General features: G+C 31.2%; 1 protein-coding gene across 2 annotated transcripts; it reads right to left on the bottom strand.

Annotated features, from left to right (window-relative positions):
* Positions 1 to 1,072: 1,072 nt before the first annotated feature.
* LOC126743273 (carbonic anhydrase 6-like) lies at positions 1,073 to 17,634 on the bottom strand. 2 transcript variants are annotated; one of them, XM_050450284.1, is made up of 7 exons: positions 17,481 to 17,634; positions 17,210 to 17,355; positions 16,937 to 17,063; positions 16,476 to 16,581; positions 15,664 to 15,720; positions 15,481 to 15,606; positions 1,073 to 1,305 (listed from the first exon to the last, which is right to left on the bottom strand). In XM_050450284.1, exons 1-7 carry the CDS (start codon positions 17,510 to 17,512, stop codon positions 1,195 to 1,197), a joined length of 705 nt encoding a protein of 234 aa, XP_050306241.1. In that variant the 5' UTR covers positions 17,513 to 17,634; the 3' UTR covers positions 1,073 to 1,194. The 2 variants fall into 2 exon arrangements, with proteins under 2 accessions (XP_050306241.1, XP_050306240.1); XM_050450283.1 differs by having other exon boundaries at positions 15,481 to 15,720.
* Between the last annotated feature and the right edge of the window lie 802 nt (positions 17,635 to 18,436).

Here is an 18,436-nt window from a genome sequence, read left to right as displayed (position 1 = left end):
TAGGTTTTATTTAAATTAATTAACTACTCGTAAAATGTTTAACTCCGTCATTACTAAGTCAGACAGTAGCTATCACATTGCGTTAACCCTCCGAATATCTAAATACATTAAACCCTTTTGAATATTAGAAGCTAACCTATGGGGTCGTAGTTTATGCAATATTATAGACGGTTTCTCATCCGGAAACTCATATAACTGAGGCATAACTTTAGCAAATTGCATAGCTTCGTTGTTAGAGAAATATTCGGAGGGCGAGGAATAGAGATGTACACTGCTTATTTCATTATTAAAAGTTAACGCGGGCAGGAATTGTTTACCCTTTAAGAGTTTGGATTGTCGTACAATATGTTATCAGGATAACATAGTTGTATTTAAATTTTAGTTTGGCAATTTGTATGATATTGTGGGCTTATCAACTATATATGACACATACATATATTAAAGTAAAATAATTACACATTTTCACAGAGCGCGAATTTTAACTTCGGTACCGCTTGACGTGATAAAAAAAAATTAATTGTATACAATCAGAAATCAATTACCGAGACCAAGAAAAATTTTCCCCTCTAGGACAGAAAGTTAATTGCCACTTATTTTATATCCCTTTATGAGCTTTTAAAAAGCCTTGGTGTACTAAATATTATTTGTTATAATTTATATGCACTGTAGAATAAAACCTTTTTATTCTTAAAAATTACAAATTTTTAAAAAGAAAATTAGTAATTTTGTGTAAGCTTTATCTTTTTGTTTTTGAATTTATGCAAAGGTTTTGCAATATTAGCAAAGTTTTATACTAATCGTCTTTAATTAATAAGTGCAAAGCTTTGAGACGTGCCTACTTTCTAGTCGATTATTGCTACTTTATCTAAATCTATCTGAATGTCATTCTCTAATAACATAACCAAATTATTTAATTTAACGTCTTTTTGAAAGTAATGTCCCTTCTTGCGTTAATTTGCGATTGTCTTTTTTAACCTTAATGAATACCTGTTAAATGTTGTTTAGATGGTTTTGATTCGTCCGATGTCAAAGCTTTATTAGTTTATGAGTTAATAAAACAACTTTGACCAAATATTATTTATAAACTTATTTTGTTTATTTTACATTTATTTATTATCAATTAAAATCTTTAAAATTTAAAACAACACATGTTTTATACATATAAGCATAGTATTCGCTTTGGCAACAAATTTCTCATAAAATAAGGCGTGTATAAATAATTCTGTTATTTAGATCTTGAAGTTCTCTGTTGTTTTCTGTTACAATTTTTCCGTGGCTATCCATAATATGGGAGAGGTTCTTAAGCTAAAAGAAACATTTAATGATATTCATAAAACAAAAAGAAAAAATGCATAGTTGTAAAAGATGTCCACTCTCTCTTTGGTAATAGAAAAACAAACATGAATTGTTAATAAAGTTTTTACGAAAGGTTCAGGTATCAGGTTGCTAAAGGCCCAGCGTTTTATAGACTTTTTTACGTATTTTGCAGTCAGAAGTGCGCTAAGTAACATTTAATTAAGGAAGAAAGATTATTATAAAAATATATTCTGTGCCCAAAATGGATTTTAAAAATATCTTATTGTTATAAAACATGTTAAAAAAATAAGTGAAGAATAAAAAAAGAGTTAGGAGATTACTAAAAAACAGTAAGGGAGAAGCTAATAGAAACTTGTACAAATAATCTAAATAAAAATAAATATTTAGATTATTTAGTGTTCACCTATTAATTAGGATATTTACAATAACGTCAAGGTTAAAAAACCTTTTTTGTGGACTTCAAAAGAAAATATTTTTAGCACTAAATAATGAAATAAAATGTCAAAATTATTATTATGCAAAATATTACTATATTAATGTTATACAAATAACTTTATTTGGGCAGATAGAGGTGAAAAAAGCATGGAACCTAGAAAATAATCTTATCCGAACATTAGATTAAAAACTAGCATCATGAAGTTTAAATATGTATACTTAAAAGTAGATTAGTAAAAAATTAAAATAAATATTGAAATAATCAACAGGCATATAATTTTTTAGAGGCGATTATAAATAAATAGACACATCTCGTGAGAGTCACAAAGTTACAATATCAAAATTATGATGAAAATTAAATAGTTTTCACTTGTTCTAAATATAAAGGCTGGTGAAGTCTAGTAAATGCTATAAATGTCTATAAATGCTATTCTAAATTGAAGAAAATATTCTAAAACAATATAAAGCAAAACAAAATGAAATTAAAAAGTTATTAAACGCAAAAAAAATATACAGGGTGATTTTTATAAGAAGGTCATGCTTTTGTGAGATGATAAGGGAAATTCAAATATAACTTTTGATATAAGACACTATGGGTCGGAAATGCCTCAGAAGCAAAATACAGGGGGTTAAAGTTTTTAAACAAATTTAGAAATTAATTTTTAGTTTTTTTACTGTTTAAGATATCGGTGTCAAATTTTCTCAATAAAGCTACCTAATAAAGATGCTTTAAATGTAAAAAGTAAATGTTTTAGTTTCAACCAGTGGCGTAGATCAGATAGGCATTAGAGTAATTTTTTAATAAAAAAATAGTACGCCACTGATAATCAAAAATTTTAAGAATCCTTGGTTTATTTAACAGAAAAAAGGTATCCTGCATCTTTTTTCCCAAAAGGCACTATTTTATCAGAATTTAAAAATAAATAACTTTAACGGAAAAAAAATTTATTGGATTACGTTAAAAAATACTAAATAATAAATAATAATAATTAATAATTAATTTAAAAGGTGCTCAAAGTGGCCCCCATTTTGTTGGATACAGAGCCTGCAGCGTCATGTTAAATTGTCGTGAATTTTCTGAATAACTTCACCCCTAACTTTAATTTCGCCTGCAGCTACTGCTGTGCGAGCCAAAAGATCATGTTCATCTGGGACAGGTGTAGAATAAATAAGTTGGTCCAAATGACCCCACAAATAAAAATCACAGGGATTTAAATCGGGAGAGCGCGCTGGCCAAGCCACTGGGCCTTCCCTCCCAATCCAACGTCTAGGATATCTTGGTTCAAATATTCCCTGACAACGCGACCATAGTGTGCCGGACAACCATCATGTTGAAGCCACATTATTTGCCGAACATACAATGGCACATCTTCTAAAAGTTCAGGCAGTACATCTCGAAGAAAAATCAAATAATTCCCTGGAATGAGACGTCTTGGCAAAATGTACGGACCAATCAAGTTCTCCCCTACAATGCCTGCCCAAACATTCACAGAGAATTTTTGTTGGTAGCCACGGATAAATTTAGCATGAGGGTTTTCATCAGCCCAGACATGGTTGTTTCTTGGGTTGAAATGTCCCTCTCGGCAAAACGTTGATTTGTCACTAAACAAAATAGCTTGGCGAATGTCTGGGTTCACCCTCTTGTTGAAGATACCAAGTGGCAAACGCGAACCTATTAGCATAATCTTGGGGTGAACAGATGCTGAACAGATGCTGAAGCTTTTGTTTTTTAAATGGATAAAGGTGGTTATCATGCAAAACTTTCCAAACCAACGTTTGGCTTATCCTCAGGTGATCAGCAATTTTTCGGGTACTTGTATTTGGATCCTCTTCAATATTGTGAAGTATTTCCTCCTCAACATTATCACGAATAGGTCTTGCACGAACTCTTATGCCTGGGTTCACCTAAAACAAAAAGTACATGTTAATTTTTTGTTTTTATTTTTTTTTTAGTAGGTACTTACTTGTAATTGACCTCTCTCACGACTCCTGTCGACCTTAAGAAAAAATCTTCTCTCTGGGACCATTCGATTGAGAAAACGTTTAGCATAAATCGCGCGAGCCAATACAGCATTTCCTCTGGATTCACCAAGGGTTAAATGCATATCTGCCAATTCATTCCACGTAAATCGCTCCAAAATATTCAAAATAAAGCAACGGCAGAACAACTACCTTATTTAAATTAATCAGGAAGATGACGTTATAACAAAGTTTTGATTCGTATGTTAAAAATATCCTAACAACCCTCAAAGCTATTAGTTATTTTGTTATCATGTCCCTCTTTGCAATTTGCATGGCATTGAGTTTGCGGATATGCACACTCGGCGAATCCGATGAGTTCGTGCGAGACCAAATACCGAAATTAAAGATAGGGGTGAAGTTATTCAGAAATTCACGACAATTTAACATTACGCTACAGGCTCTGTATCCAACAAAATGGCGGCCACTTTGAGCACCTTTTAAATTAATTATTCATTATTATTATTTATTATTTATAAATATATATTATTTATAGTATTATTAGTATTTTATAGTATTTTTTAACGTTATCCAATAATTTTTTTTTCCTTAGTTTTTATTAAAGTTATTTATTTTTAAATTCTGATGAAATAGTGCCTTTTGGGAAAAAGATGCAGGATACTTTTTTCTGTTAAATAAACCAAGGATTCTTAAAATTTTTGATTATCAGTGGCGTACTATTTTTTTTTATTAAAAATTACTCTAATGCCTATCTGATCTACGCCACTGGTTGAATCTAAAACATTTACTTTTTACATTTAAAGCATCTTTAAGAGGTAGCTTTATTGAGAAAATTTGACACCGATATCTTAAACAGTCAAAAAACTAAAAATTAATTTCTAAATTTTCTTAAAAACTTTAACCTTCTGTATTTTGCTTCTGAGGCATTTCCGACCCATAGTATCTTATATCAAAAGTTATATTTGAACGTCCCCTATCATCCCCCAAAAGCATGACCTTCTTATAAAAAATCACCCTGTATATAATGTAATGGTGCCAGGGTAATAATAATATGTGTCTATTGGTTTACCCCTAAAAATATGAGAGATTAAAAAAAGAAAGTTAATAGTTATTATTGGTGCAGCATGTAACAATAGTTAAGCATATTAACCCATAAGGCACCCGTAAACATGGGCGGCTTTAGAAGTGGAAAAGCGGGGTTGTACGACTTTTTGCACATTAGATGTATGTTTGCAGTTTAGTAAGTGCGTGGGGTAGTGTCAATCTTTGTTCCTTTATTTATTGATTTTTGGTGCGTGCAGAAAAAGAGCATATAATATTTGTGGTGAAAAACACGGACTTTACGCTGGTGTAAGAATTATTTCTAATATGAATTTCTTTACAAGGAAATAATTAATTTATTATTAATTAATTTATGTACTTGCTGCTTAGACTGTATTGTGTGAATTTGACCTTTAGTTTATAAGTATATACATCATAATTTTAGTGCAAACCGAGGTGTTCCCATATGGCACTGGCAGATGTGGCATTTTTATTTATCTTTATATATTTTATTTATTTTTATTTCAGTGCAATAACTATTCAGGAAGCATTGAATATTGCTTATGACAAGAAAAATGTTTTTGGAATATATCTTCTTTGGCTCAATATCCACCTCATAGTACTTTTTTAACCGACAAAGATATGGTGGACAAGGATCAGGGAAGACTGGTGGATAACTTGAATCACAGACTGCTGAAATTATTTTTGCTAACAATGAGATGATGAAAAGATTAGTTTAACAAGGCAATGAAGCTGTAGACTCATTCCACAAGCATCTAAAAGCACCCGTGTAGAAGATGAGGACTGAAGTGACCCTAAAAAATAAACCGTGAAAGTAAGACCTACTGAGCCGAAATTTATTTAGGGCGATTTACAAGCCCAGTAACAAAGAGTTTGTATCATGGGTCTATTCTAAGTATAGCCAATTGAGTTGGATGTATTTGAGCTGTTTTTTTCCGATGATTTGTCGCAATTTTGCCCATAATTCTAAGATTGACCCAACTGACAAGATGTACAAACAAATTTATTGACCTTTTCGCTTCAGAGGATACCTTATAAACTACTTTGTGGACTTTTTATAGACTGTTTTCCAAAAATTTCATGGTCGATAAAAATATAATTTATTTTTTAACATTTTGTTCAGTATGTGTATTTAGAAGTAGACTAATGCTTAAAGGTCCCATGTAGGAACACGTGTTTTTTATTTATTTTATACACAATTTTTTTAAAAAGCTTTAAATCATGCTTTGAACACTTAATTTAACAAGTTAAATGCTAAAGAAGCGTTAAATCGAACAAATTTCTATTCTCGTATTATTTAGTGAGTTGGGTCGGGTTGGATTTTAAGTATTTGGTATGGGTTAAGTTTAAATAACTTTGGAGATCACATACCTACCAGAACTTGATTTTTACACCAAAAGACTTTAAATTCAGATTTATTAAGGTTATGCCATCGAAATTCATCCAGAAGTGAGTCAAATAACTTTATTGCGTTGTAGGCAAAAGGCGTAGTATAAAATGTTGTACAAAAACGAGGCGTAGAGTACTTTGCCTTATGTCTAATATTTACAGAATATATAGAAGAATTTGTTTTAAAGATATTGCGCAAGATATCAAAATTGGGATAATGATCAGCTAAAACTTTATGGGGAAATTGTAGGTATAAAAGATATTTTCGTGTGTTTTTCTTTACCAAGCCATTTCAAGTCAATAATTTTATGAGATATATGATCATGTTTTTGTTTTTTAAGTCAAAAATTAAACGAGCATGGGCATTCTGCATGAGCTGTATCATATTCTCATGAAGAACATCAAGGCACGGATAATATACAAAATTATTAATATTTTTTAAAATTTCAAAAGAGGAAATGCGCTCCGCCTTAACTTCTCTTAACATACATGCTAAACTGTAGTTATGAATCAACACAAACACCCAGATTAAGAATAAGATTGACGAATTGCAGCTTAGTATTGTATATGTAGATGTTCATATTTGATTTTAATAGTTCAACTCCATTTTTATTTACAAAAGCCGTTAAGTTCAATTTTTTTTAATTCAAATTTAAATTAAGTTCATGAGATAACTCGTATAATAGTTAAAGCTCATAATTTAAAGAGTCGGAGGCCTCAGCAAGTGAATCAGGCTTAAAAGATATACAGGGTGTCCCGGTTCATGTGGGAAAACTCTCGGATTAGAGAAGAACATCGAAAAATAATGCCGAACGTTCCTATAAAAAAAATTCCTACAGGCCTTCTTTACGAAAATACAGCCTCCTAAAGGACGCTGCTGGAAATTGGTTTTTCATAAATTACTTTTAAATTACCCGGTAGAATTTTATGAAAATTTTAGGTGATGAACACTATTAGGGACCTCTTAAAATGACATCCTTAAAATACATTTACCTTGTTTAGTTTACCAGGGGCGGACTAGGTTGTACACTTTAATGCGTACATTTTTATCACCCTGTATGTTAAAGTCTAAAAGAAATTAATTTTTATACCTTGAACCCTAGGCTAAAAAAAGGTACTCCTGTTCATTATCGATAAAATGAACCGTTTTGGAGAAAAAAATAATAAACGAGCCAATGTTTTTTTTTTAATTTTTTTTTAAATGAGTTAAGTACGCCAGTTATTCAAAGGCCAGAAAATTTCGATGTAAATCATTTAATTTAAAAAAAATTCATGTTCCTAAAAATACAGTGGTGTCCTAAAAAACACTTTTACAAAATATTTTTTATTTATTATACTTTTATTTCTTTTTTGTTATTCTTAAGATAAAAACTAAACATAAAAAAAACTAAAAAAATAATGTAAACCAATTGTATTGTACCTGACTTATTTATCGGAATTTTTGTATTTTTGAACGCATTATTGTTACAAACGTTGCTATACTCCAAATTTAGCAAATACCAAATCATTTAAAGCTAATCTTGGTCAACATATTCATCCTTTATTTGATAATATTTTTTTAATTTTTGTATTTGTTGGTAACTTTTAATTTAAATTACGTCAAAATATGGAGTTTACTTATTTGTATGCGGATATGCATCTTATGTATGGTCTGGCGTCTTGCACTGCATTGGAAGCAAAAAGATTGTACGAAAAAAGATTTCCCAATCGCATTATTCCGGATCAGAAAACATTTTAACGTGTTGATCAACGTCTAAGGGAAACTGGTAGGTTTTTGTTTTCCACTTAATGAGGTAATACTATTAAATTTCCTTAATGCAATTTTAGGATGTTTTGAAAAAAAAAACAATAATGGTGGTCGGCGGAGAACAGCACGTACAGTGCAGTTGGAAGAAAATATTTTAGACGCTGTAGCTGACACTCCTACAATGAGTACTCGAAAATTAGCCGCTCAGATGCATTCGTCCAAAACAATTGTACAGGGTGTCCCATTAAGAATGTTCCTCGGCTGTATCTCAGGCCCCAATAATCGTAGAGCGTTGAAAAAAAAAAGTTAGTATAAAAGTGGGCCAAAAAAAATAGCTGGAAAATATTTTGAAGTTCATTGGTCAACCGCTAGAAGGCGTTCTAGCTACTTAAAAAAAACCTTAATAACTTGCATCCCAAAATATTATCGAAATAATCTACAAAGTATTCCTGACAAAAATGTTTTAACAACCATTTCTGTCAAATGTCAAATAAAGTGGTGGGGAGAGTTTCTATCTTAAATGAGAAAAATGGTAAGAAGTAGGCTTTGGCTGCACCGATTTTTTTAAAACAACTTTTATTTAAAAGCTCTTTTATTGCTTTATTTTTCTACCAAAAAGATATTATTGGAAAATTTTCCTAAAACCCGCTAGGGGGCGTCTCCTTCTAATTTACGCTATTCGACTGATTTTAAGAAACTCAAATGCAACCATGTATGTTTTTTTACGGTATTAAGAGCGGAGAACAAAGCTTAATAATTTAGTAAAAACCGCATTTTGATATCACGTCTCCAACTAAAGTTACAAAAAAAAATGTGTTCATTAGAAAGTGAAAACATCAAATATATTCGTCAAGTTCTATTTATTAGCCGGGTTAAAAAAACTGGTGTCTAAATGAATCTTTGTGTAGTGAAACAATCTTGGTATACCAGCTTTTTAGAAATTTCGGAAGGTGGCGTTTATTTATACACTTCTTTATAAAGGAGTTTCAGCGGGAATAAATCTATTCAGTATGGGAAAACTATGCATAGGAACGTTTTAAATTTTTGGACAACGTAGCAACAAATAATACCACATGATGTGCTAAAATAAGTTAAAAGAATATTATTCAAAAAAATACAGCAACATATTAGTTGTGTTCATAAAGGAACTAAAAATTAAAGTTTATATAAGACTATCGGTTAGCAGTTTATTCGAGTATAAATAAATAGGTAATTAAATTATGCCAATTTTATTAATAAGTTGGCTTTGCATTTGTTTAAAAAACAAAAAGGCCGGTGACAACTCTGTGACAGCTGCTTAAAAGTTTTCGGTGGTTCTATAAATTTAGTTATTTATTTCGATCAGAGTTTATTATTTGACTTTAATTTAAAATGCGTCTGTCTTTGCAAGAGAAAGAAATTTTTTATGAATGTTTTGAAAATGCTACTATAGCTGCAAGGCTGTATGCTCAACGTTTTCCTCTAAACCGGCGTCTGAGTAGAGGCATATTTCTTCGTTTGGCCCGTCGTTTTCGGACAACAGATAGTGTAGTCCATCCAACCTACCGTAGACAAGGTCGCAGGAGAACGGACGAAAACATAATAAATTGTTTGGCCTTTGTAGAATTTGATCCGCACTTAAGCATCAGAACGATTTCAGGCGATTTAGGCATACCTCGTTGTGTAGTTCACAGAATTTTGCAGGAACAGAGGTATAATACAATTTTTCAAAAATAAGTGCCTAGATGCTTACTTAATTTAATTTTTTTTGCATATAGATTTCATCCATTCCATAGAGTACTCCACCAGGCATTAAATCTGGAAGACTATGACAGAAGACTAGATTATTGTCATTGGATGGAGAATATGTTGCTCGAAAATCCAAATTTTCTCAACAAAATTTTATGGACAGACGAAGCAACGTTCAATAGTGACGGAGGAGTTAACAGACATAAGAGACGCGAGATCCAGCATCAGGGAAGGTGGAGTGTTAATGTCTGGTGCGGTGTAATATGGATCTGGATCTCATGTTATAGGTCCATTTTTATTTGATGAGAGCCTAACTGGAGGACGATATCTTGGATTTTTAAGAAATGAGCTCCCAGCATTATTAGAGGAAGTGCCTCTGGTTATAATAGCCAACATGTTTTTACAACATGACGGATGCCCGGCTCATTTCGCGGTACAAGTGCGAACGTTCCTTAATCAGAGGTACCCTGATCGGTGGATTGGCAGAGGTAGCTTTTTCCCTTGGCCGGCAAGGTAATTAAATCGTGATAGAAACATTATTAGATTACATTGCATATACTTGCGGATAGCCAGATTTAACCTGCCTTGACTTTTATTTATGGGGTAGAATAAAAGCCATTGTATTTTCTTCGATTCCTACCATTAGAGAAAATATGAAACAGCGAATAAGGGGCGCTATTCGGAGTTTACCAGCCGCAGAAATAGAGGCAGCCGTGGAATCAACCCGACGAAGAGTTCAAAATTGTATAGAACAAGACGGACGACAATTCGAAAACCTCGGCAGGCATTAGATTAGTGTAGGAATTAAAATAATATTATTTCTTATTCCATTTAAAATAAGCAAGATTTTTATCTTTTTTCAGTTTAATCGGTACCAAGTGCCAAAACTATCAAAATATTTTTATCGTGTTACAATGACGCGTCGACGTTGATAAATATTTAAAACGTTCCTATGCATAGTTTTCCTAGTTTTCCCATAAACATTAATTTATTACCAATGAAACTTTCTGTATAAAGAAGTGTATAAATAAACGCCACCTTCCGGAATTTCTAAAAAGCTGGTATACCAAGATTGTTTCTCTACAAAATGATTCATTTAGACACCAGTTTTTTTAACCCGGCTGGTAAATAGAACTTAACGACCATACTTGATGTTTTCACTTTCTAATAAACACATTTTTTTTGTAACTTTAGTTAGAGATGTGATATCAAAATGCGGTTTTTACTAAATTATTAAGCTTTGTTCTCCGCTCTTAATACCGTAAAAAAACACACATGGTTGCATTTGAGTTTCTTAAAATAATCAGTTAAATAGCGTAAGTTAGAAGTAGACGCCCCCTAGCGGGTTTTAGGAAAATTTTCCAATAATATCTTTTTGGTAGAAAAATAAAGCAATAAAAGAGATTTTAAATAAAAGTTGTTTTATAAAAATCGGTGCAGCCAAAGCCTACTTCTTACCATTTTTCTCATTTAAGATAGAAACTCTCCCCACCACTTTATTTGACATTTGACAGAAATAGTTGTCAAAACATTTTTGTCAGGAGTACTTTGTAGATCAGTTCGATAATATTTTGGGATGCAAGTTATTAAAGGTTTTTTGGAAAAAATAGACTTTAAAGTTTTTAAGTAGCTAGAATGCCCTCTAGCGGTTGACCAATGAACTTCAAAACATTTTCCAGCTATTTTTTTTGGGACACTTTTATACTAATTTTTTTTTCAACGCTCTACGATTATTGAGGACTGAGATACAGCCGAGGAACATTCTTAATGGGACACCCTGTACATATGGTACAATTCACCATATCACTTACAAAAAGTGCATGAACTACTGCCCAGAGATTTTGCTCCTAGAATACACCTCGCAAACTGGCTGTTAGATCATCAGCGAAATAACCCTAACTTTATCAGCGCGATTCTTTTTACGGATGAAGCAGGGTTTACCAAAAATGGAATTGAAAACTTACATAACTCGCATGTATGGGCTGATGAAAATCCCCGTGATACTATTATTTCACATCATCAACATCAATTCCAATCAACAAATATCTGGGCAGGAATTATTGGCAATTTTTTGATTGGGTCATTTGAACTGCCACCACGTTTAAACGTAGAAGTTTATTTGGAGTTCCTCCAGAACAATCTTCCAGATTTATTAGAAGATTTGCCCCTTGCAACCCACCGAGATATGTATTTTATGCATGATGGAGCCCCACCCCATTTTAGCCTTGCTGTAAGACACCACTTAAATAATACTTTTGAAAACCGTTGGATAGGTAGAGGAGGACCTGTTGCTTGGCCTCCTCGGTCTCCCGATCTAACGCCATTAGATTTTTATCTATGGGGTCTGTGGTAGCAGTGTACTAATTAACAATGTTAGATTTTTCTTGAATATTGGCAGCCCCGCATTTTATATAAGGCCGCGCGAGAATCAAGAGCGAGCTCTCTCTCACAACGCCCGCCAGCCAGTCAACAACAAATAAATAATATCCTCTCTTTAAAAAAATAGAAATACAGTCCACGAACTACTAGCTTATTTTATTTAGCATCACAATAAGAGAAAATAAAGGAGGTACCTATTGCCCCCAGGGTCACCTCAAAACCGTAGTGTATTCCACCCCAGTCGATACTCGGGAAAAACTGCTTCAAAGAATTACATTTCATTGTGATAATATAAAAAACAATCTTGGGTTATTGTGGCGAGTGAAGCAGTTCTCGATTCGTCGTGCCCGCGAAATTGTTAGAGTTCACGGAGCCCACGTCGAACCTACTTATGAAGTTTTTAATAATTAATTGTTTATTGCTCGTATTGAAGAATTTAACTTTTGTTTACATATTTGGTTTTTGGCATTTTTTTGTAAGTTGTTTTTTCTAATTTAAAAACATACACTCATCATAGGTTTTTTTTTATTATTTTGTAAAAGTATTTTTTAGGACACCACTGTATTTTTAGGAACATGTATTATTTTAAATTAAATGACATCGAAATTTCTCTGTTCTTTAAATAACTAGCGTACTTATCTCATAAAATTAAAAAAAACATTGACTCGTTTATTATTTTTTTCTCCAAAACGGTTCATTTTATCGATAATGAACAAGAGTACCTTTTTTAGCCTAGGGTTCAAGGTATCCAAATTTATTTTTTTTAGACTTTAACATACAGGGTGTTAAAAATATACGCATTAAAGTGTACAACCTAGTCCGCCCCTGGTAAAGTAAACAAGGTAAATGTATTTTAAGGATGTCATTTTAAGAGGTCCCTAATAGTGTTTAACACCTAAAATTTTTATTAAATTCTACCGGGTAGTTTAAAAGTAATTTATGAAAAACCAATTTCCAGCAGCGTCCTTTAGGAGGCTGTATCTTCGTAAAGAAGGCCTGTAGGAATTTTTTTTATAGGAACGTTCGGTATTATTTTTCGATGTTCTACCTGAATCCGAGAGATTTCCCACATGATCCGGGACACCCTGTATACAATTGAGTATCATCAGCATAAGCCATGACATGGCATTTTTTAAAAAACGTTAGAGTATCAAAAGTGTAAATTATAAAAAGTAATGGGTCCAGTATCGACCCCTGTGGTAGACTGAATAATATATTGAGTTTTTCAGAAAATTTACCCTTATAGCAAATCTTTTCATATATCGCAGATAAATATGACTCAATTAAAGCAGCTTGCTCTTCCAGAAATACTATTAAAAGACAATGGTTGACCGTATCAAAGGCCTTTGAGTAATCAAGCAGTCCAAGTACTGTAATGTTGCCCTAATAAAGGTAATAGTTTGTCATTTAAAAAATAATCGAGAATTTGTTTATATATGACTTATATAAGTGGAGTGGCTATAATATAGCATAATACTTATGATATGCGTGTCAGAAAAATCACTAGGAGCAACAACTTTAGCAAATGGAATTCCAATACCGCTCTTCCATCCAAAAGGGAAGTACCTGTTTCCAAACAACAATTTATTATGTGGAGTAAGAAATTATCAATAAACGGACTACAGAACCTAAAAATTCTAAAAGAAATATCCTCTCCACCCATGGAATATTTTTTTCGCTTGTGAAATATTGTCTTAACTTTCTTAGTGTTTGTTAGCTTAAAGGATAGTTTATTAGTTTCATTAAAGACAACGGTAATAATATAATATAATTTATATTATATTATTACAGTTGTTATTTACAATTTGGAAAAATTAGGCAAAATAAGTGTTAATAGCATCAGGATTAGAAAGGTGATGGGGTAAACTCTTTTTTGTTGAATCTGAAGCACGGATACTTAAATTGCTTAGTGCAGACCATGTTTTACGACTATTATGATGGGAAGCACTAAAATTTAAATAATTTTGCTTCCTCCATCTAATCTGATTGAACTGTTAGATTGTTAGGTTTTTATAATTTTTTATTTGTGGAGAAAAGACTTCTTCTACTAACTTTTCAATGTTACATTGACTCCATATTAGAGTGAACTTTTTCTTTAATTATTCCAATTATTGAGGCTTCTAGAAGCTTTATACCTTTGTAGAGCTTTATTTTTATCTTCAGATTATGAAATAAATATTGGATCGTAGTTTAGATCCGAGGTGGCGGTAATTTTTGTTGGTTCATTAATTATTTATGATAAATTATTGGTTCCTAGTACGTCAAAACTGGATTTGGAATGGTAAAAATTTAAAAACGTTAATGTTAAAATCGACAAGACATATAATAATATCAAAGTGAGAACAAAGATATGACATAATAATATCTATATCGGACATAAATGACATTGTATTCGACTTAGGCTGTCGGTAGTAAACAATACAAAGTGTTGCGTACGTTTAATTTGATAAACAAAGACTCAAAAATAACTTAAGTAAGTAAAAATTAAGTTTATGTCATGGAATATTATTTTGATATATGCCAAGACTCCTTCTCCTCTATCCTGCGTTCTATCCACCCATAATATTTTAAAGGCAGGTATATTAAATAATGCAGAGGTAGTATCCTGCGTTAACCATGATTCCGTGACAAAAATTACATCAAAATTATTTTTGAATCCGAAAAGAAAACAGGATCAAACTTAAAAAGCAAAGTACAAAAAAAACTATAAATAGAGAAAAAAAAATATTATTTTTTTAGTTCACAAAAAATAATCTATATAAGTCATTTAGTGGGTAACCTCTATATGGTATAAACAATAGCAAGCAATGTGCCTTCACAATAGTATTTAACAAATCAAACACTATTTTCAATCCAAAAAAGAATAAAAACATAAAACCACCAAAAGTTCATTTACAATGGCGTTAACAGTTTGGACACTACATATTCACTGTTCTTAAGTTTCTTCTTGTTAAAGTAAATAATGTCGCGAGCCCTTTATTGACAAAAAGTTATGACTATAGGCCTTAGACGAGCATTAGGATTTGTTCCTTTTTTTTTGCCTAAGCGGTGACAAATAAGTATCAAAATAATCATCAGAATTGTAACGGCATAAATTTCGGTATTTGATTCTTTTATTTCAAGAAGAAGAAGCGATTGTTTGCTATTTTATAACTGCATATTACTCATATGGCGGCTAAAGTTGTCTTGCTCCTGCTTTACGGCGTTCTTTATTGATTAATAAAGAACGGATTAATAATGAATGTGTTACTGCTTGCCAAGAGGACTCTCATTAGCAGCATTCAAGCTTGAGAGTATTAGGCAATTTTAGATGGCATCTTTTGCAAGAATTGAAAAAATGTATACTTATATATATACTAACATTGTGCAAAATTCATTAGGTTCAACTTAAGTAAACAGACCTCTCACTTTTAGAAAAATTAAGATTAAGAGTTTATACTTACATCCAAAATTCCTATATTTGCAATGTTTTTAAGAACAATCCAATTTACATATTCTATGCAACCTTCTGTTTTAGTAGTTAGTGAACCTGTATATTTGTAAAAGTTCTCATGGTCATATGGTAGAAACTGAAAAAAATCCAACTCGTTTTTTGCAACGATAGTTTTTTTGGGGTTATCCCATACTTCCTTTATAGCATTCGCTAACACTGAAAAATTCTTAGATCTTGTAGAAGTTGTTTGCTAAAAGTTCCAAAACATATTAATAAATTCCCAGTTAAAGATATGCAAAATATTAATCTAATTAAGATCCACAAATAATAATAATAATTTTTAAATAACCTTATTTACATGACATCAGTAATAAATGCATTTCTAACCAACAGTTGTATTTTTGGCATAATAAGTTTCTATCTATATTATAATATGACGTAATTTTCATCTTTTTGCTAGTTTTTATTTACGAAAAAATTACGCGATCATTGGCCAGTTTTTTTTCAACACTAGAAGGAAATCAATACTGACAATTTTCTGAAAAACACGTCCTGATAAGAACATATCGTTAGTAATCCACACTGGTAATCCTCCTGAATCGCACGCAGTATGCTCTATGCACAGTTTGATTTAAATTAGACCTATCTGGAGATTTAATATTTTCTATTTTGCTATCAGATTCAACTTAAGTAAAAAGAAAATCTCAATAATTAACGCTCTCCTCACCATGATTCAGACATTTTATGAAACTATTTTCTGTATATTGCACTACTCTCTAGATAGGATTTTTCAATCCAATTGAAATATTATCCTTTTTGTGATCGTAGATCAGAATGTGTACGGTGTACATATTGTGATCGGGCAGTAAACACACGACATCTTAAAAACTTTAGTTTAAATTTACTATTTTTTTATCTTATGGTGCATTTTGTAGTATAGTATGATCGATTACTAATAGCTTAGGATACATATTTGATTGATATATCTTTATTTAATGTGCTTACCGTATATAAAACAGTAAATACTGTTAATGCTAAGGGATTCTTAACAGCTTCAATGAAATTTTGATATTTCTCGTTCACAAAAACAAAATGAGCTTCCAAATCATATCTGCAAATAAATGTAAATATGAATACATAATCAGTCTGGTATTGCTACAACTTATAAAACTAAGCTTTTTCTGTCTTCCTATATTCACAGTTATAACTAAATAGATGTGAAACAGGTTAATAATAATTAAACAGATTATTAAAAAATGGGTAATTCTTGATTTAAATTCTTGAGTTAAAAAATAGTCATATGACATATTTTTTAACATCATTCTTATACATCTTTCTAAACTTATGAATTGAAACTTTTTGCATTTATTAGACGTCTCTCTACAATTAATAAGCTCTTATCTAAGTCCAAAACAATATTTTGGTATAGATTCCTTCATAAGCGATTAATATGAATGAATATTTACTGTAATCCGTCAAGAAAATGTTCCGAGGGCCAGTGAAAATAAAGATGATCTAAGTAGAAAACACCATTTAGACCACACCCAGATATTTTGGGTCTGAGGCAAGGGCAGATATCTGGATTCACTGAAACTAAGAAACATTTTTATAATTTCTCACTTTTAAGTAGCTATTTATAAATTGTATATAATCAGTATATTTAATTATATTAGAAGTTATTGTAAGAGAAAAGGTCTCTTGAGAAAAACAAATTGTGTAGTATTTTCATTAAATTTTACCAGAGGTTCCTGTGTGACAAATACGTAAATTTTTCATCTTCTTAAAATTTTCAAGCTTAAGCGGTGGCAGGGTGATTGCATACGCAAATCTTGAGTCCAGATTTATCGGTGATTGGAGTTTACCATAATAACAAAGTTTGGGCCAGCTTCCTACATATATCAAAAATGTATTAGCAATCGAAAAATAATTTTCACGAAATATGCTTTATCTATAAAATCATATTTAGTGATATATTTCATGATATTAAAAATATAAAAACTAAAACAATACTTGCTTTTCTTTTTAGGAGATTTAAGATGCATATCGTTTGATAATAGTTATGTTAATATAACATAAAATTAAGAAATATGCGCAATGGATTTTGAAAATGGAAACAATTTAAATTGTAATATGATAGTGCCACGATCTTTTTGTATTTGACATGACATTGACATTTATTTATTTTTTAAATCTAATTAATTAAGTTTATGCATCATTTTTACTTAACAAATGCGCGTTTTTCATTATTTGTTGTTTTTCTATTTCTCATACCTTGTAAATTATATATACTGTATGCTATCTTATGTAGTGAAACTATTTTTTGGTCTAGCATTAAGGTTAGTTCTGTAATAATGAAAGAAGTATCAAAATCGCTAAAAGCAAACAGCCTTATTATGAATTAGTTTAGTATATAACTGGGACATGTAGCGAATATAAACACAGACAAACTACTGTTTTTTAGCAATATAATAAAACTAACTGGAAACTAAAAATAGTCCTACATGAACAAGGACTGATGCATGGTGTTGAAGACTAAGTTAATTACATTTTAAAAACAAGATTAGAGGCAAAACAAAGAAGAGATGAACTTAATCGTAATGAGCAGAATTAGCAAATTCAAGAAGAACTGACTAAGCTATACTAGACAACAACTATACAATTAAAGCCAACATAGTTTTAGTCCATCATAATTTCATCTAGAAAGTAAATTTCATCTTTTAGTAGAAATTGTCTACTAAAAGATCCAAACGCTATATAGAAATGGTAGCTTAAATTGATTAGTTAAGTTTATTAAGGGTTCTACTTATTTTATTTTTAGTTTTATATTTACACCTATAGTTTCTAGTATTTTAGTGTTTAGTATTTCATATTGTTTAAGCACCCCCAATTTATTTTATTGTAAATCTTGCTAGTCAAATTTTTTTAGATTTTATATTCTTTGTTACTTTGACTGTCAGTAGTCTCTT

The sequence above is a fragment of the Anthonomus grandis genome, chromosome 12, assembly GCF_022605725.1.
Source record: "Anthonomus grandis grandis chromosome 12, icAntGran1.3, whole genome shotgun sequence".
NCBI lineage: Eukaryota > Metazoa > Arthropoda > Insecta > Coleoptera > Curculionidae > Anthonomus > Anthonomus grandis.
This window is presented reverse-complemented; position numbering and strand designations above follow the sequence as displayed.